The 2,470-nt window shown below is 34.9% G+C and overlaps 1 protein-coding gene across 9 annotated transcripts in view; it reads right to left on the reverse strand.

Annotated features, from left to right (window-relative positions):
* Nucleotides 1-2,470, reverse strand: part of LOC108753686 (dystrophin, isoforms A/C/F/G/H) — a 456,309-nt gene that overhangs the window by 349,995 nt on the left and 103,844 nt on the right. For all 9 annotated transcript variants that reach the window (XM_018495515.1, XM_018495513.1, XM_018495514.1 and 6 more), the window contains one exon: nucleotides 1,748-1,962. In XM_018495515.1, coding sequence (XP_018351017.1) covers nucleotides 1,748-1,962 — 215 coding nt within the window. The remainder of the gene's footprint in view (nucleotides 1-1,747; nucleotides 1,963-2,470) is intronic.

The following is a 2,470-nucleotide window of genomic DNA, read 5'->3' on the forward strand; positions in this document are numbered from 1 at the left end:
ACAATATATCGTGAGGGATATCGACCAGATATGTCGCTCTGAATACTAATTGTAGAAAGCGGATCCAATTTAGCCGACACCTTGATAACCAAGTTAAGACTCCTCGCCCATAAGGGACACGCTACATACTACACACAGAATATATCACAATATGCTCGTGAGCTTAACATAATCTACAATAGCGTTTTAATTTACGTTCTCAAAGAAAACGCTTTTCCATCAGAGAGAACAGGTATGTTACTTTTAGCTCTTCCTACAAAGCATGTGCGTATATCTGTTTTCCTGAGTTTAAATATACAGACAGACTAAAAAAAAAGTATATGCAAAGAGAAAAAGATCTAATATCGTACTCATTTAAAGTTCAAAGGAACAGAATATAATTATAAACATACAAATATAATACAGATATATATATATATATATATACACACATCAATTTGATAATACATTATACATAATCCTATATTTTTACGTTTAAAAACAACTGTAATTTTGCGTTTTAAAAACAGTTTCCTCGATATTATGTAAACGAAAACCAAAATGTCGATAAACGTACAAAAAAATAGATCGATTTCTTTTTCTTTTTATGTCTGCCAGTTAGACGAATCTCTCGAAAAATATACGACCATCCACATAGAAGATTATTTAACATATTTTTCGTCGACATTGGAGACATACTACCATATTGTAGGAATCTTGCAACGCGCGTTACGTTGCTACTATTCTCGTCAGTCTCTCTCTCCGAGTTCGCGTAATTTATGCGCTTTAATTAGCCAAGATGCCCGAGGACAGGCAAGCTCTTGCCGTTATCGTAACTCCGCCATTTTCGGCGACGCGAGAAAACGACGGAAATTAACATTATGAACTTCACTCACGTTTTGTCTAAAGAATAATATCTTACAAAACAGATACATCCAGAGCAAAGCACTTAAATTGCAAGAAAAAAGAATTAAAATAAGTCCCGAGTAAGAATAAATCATAAAACATTCGAGAACCCTTTATTGGAAATACTTCCCCTCAGCAACACCAGAGTAATCAAATCGATATCTTCCAATCGGATTCCGAAGATAACCGAGTGGTAATTATATTATCTGTTACTTGAGCATAACGGTATCAAATTGTTAATTTTTTCGATGCCATGTAAAAACACGTTCCATTATGTGAATAAAAACAAACGTAAGAAATAAAATTTTATTTGGAAGAAATAAAGCTTTACTTGCAAGCCGCTATAATTTGTTACATTATTATATAAATGTATACATTATTAACAATATTACTCATATAATATTGTTTTTTAATTTGAAATTCTATTATCTCCAAAGCAACGTGGCATTACCTTGGAACGTCAGATTAAAAAGCGCTATAATATATGAGTAAGCAGCAATTAATGTGTATACATATATAATAACGTAAAAAATATTAATCTACAGCAAACAAAAACTAATCTTGCAAAATTAAGAAGGTATATAAATTGCTATAATTGTTAATTATAAAAAATGTTTTCAGATTAATATTATACAAGCATAGACCAACATTAGTTCGTATTACACAATAATTATAATTTTAAATTTCTAATATTAAAGAATGTATAAAAAATTTTAAATAATAGAATCCAAGTAACAAATAAAATAGCAAAATATACAAAGCTCGGATAAATGTCAAATATATATATTTTTTCTTTTTCTGATTGAGTGTATTTTTTTGCTATTATTATAATTCACGCACGCGTATAAGTAAGCGAGCTTACCTGAAGCACTGATTTATCGAGTCCCGCGACGAGGGCGGAAGCCGAAGTAGAGGGTGAAGGTGAAGACGAAGCTGAGGAAACGGAGGCAGACGGGCTGCTAGTCGCTACGGGGGTCGACGGTGACGAGGGGGCAGGAGAGGGTGACAGCCCCCGAGAGCCCCCTGCAGCTGCACCCGCCGCCCCCGGTGCTGCGGTGCCTACACTCCTTTCCACTTCTGTAACACGGAAACAAAACCATATCTCCATTAGAGCGTGGCATCGTGTCGTAAAAGTCGGCAGGCCGTATCTCCTGCGGCCGCCTGCCGACGTGACGAAAATTGATGCGCTCTCGGCGCATCAGGAAGCAAAGCGAATATTCAGACATCCGTTTCAACGACGCTTCCGTGCCGTACCATGCATACATCGAATTATCGATCATTCGAGCTTATCAACGATAACGATTGTCACAAGTCACGCACGATTGAAAACCGACGCGGCTATCGACACATTAGAGATCTGAGTTATTGAATTTCCAATTTGTAACTAATGAAGACACTATTAATGTAGTACGTAAAAAATATTCTAGAATTATTCTTTGTACAAATGATTTACTTATCATTCCTAACCGATATCTATTTTACAAAAGAGTATAAGTCGTTTTGATGAATATACCGAGTCTTACACGTATATGTATGTTATATTAAATTTTTCTTCTTAATATGTCAAAAAATTCATATGCAAAAA

The sequence above is a fragment of the Trachymyrmex septentrionalis genome, unplaced genomic scaffold (genome assembly GCF_001594115.1).
Source record: "Trachymyrmex septentrionalis isolate Tsep2-gDNA-1 unplaced genomic scaffold, Tsep1.0 scaffold70, whole genome shotgun sequence".
NCBI classification, from domain to species: domain Eukaryota; kingdom Metazoa; phylum Arthropoda; class Insecta; order Hymenoptera; family Formicidae; genus Trachymyrmex; species Trachymyrmex septentrionalis.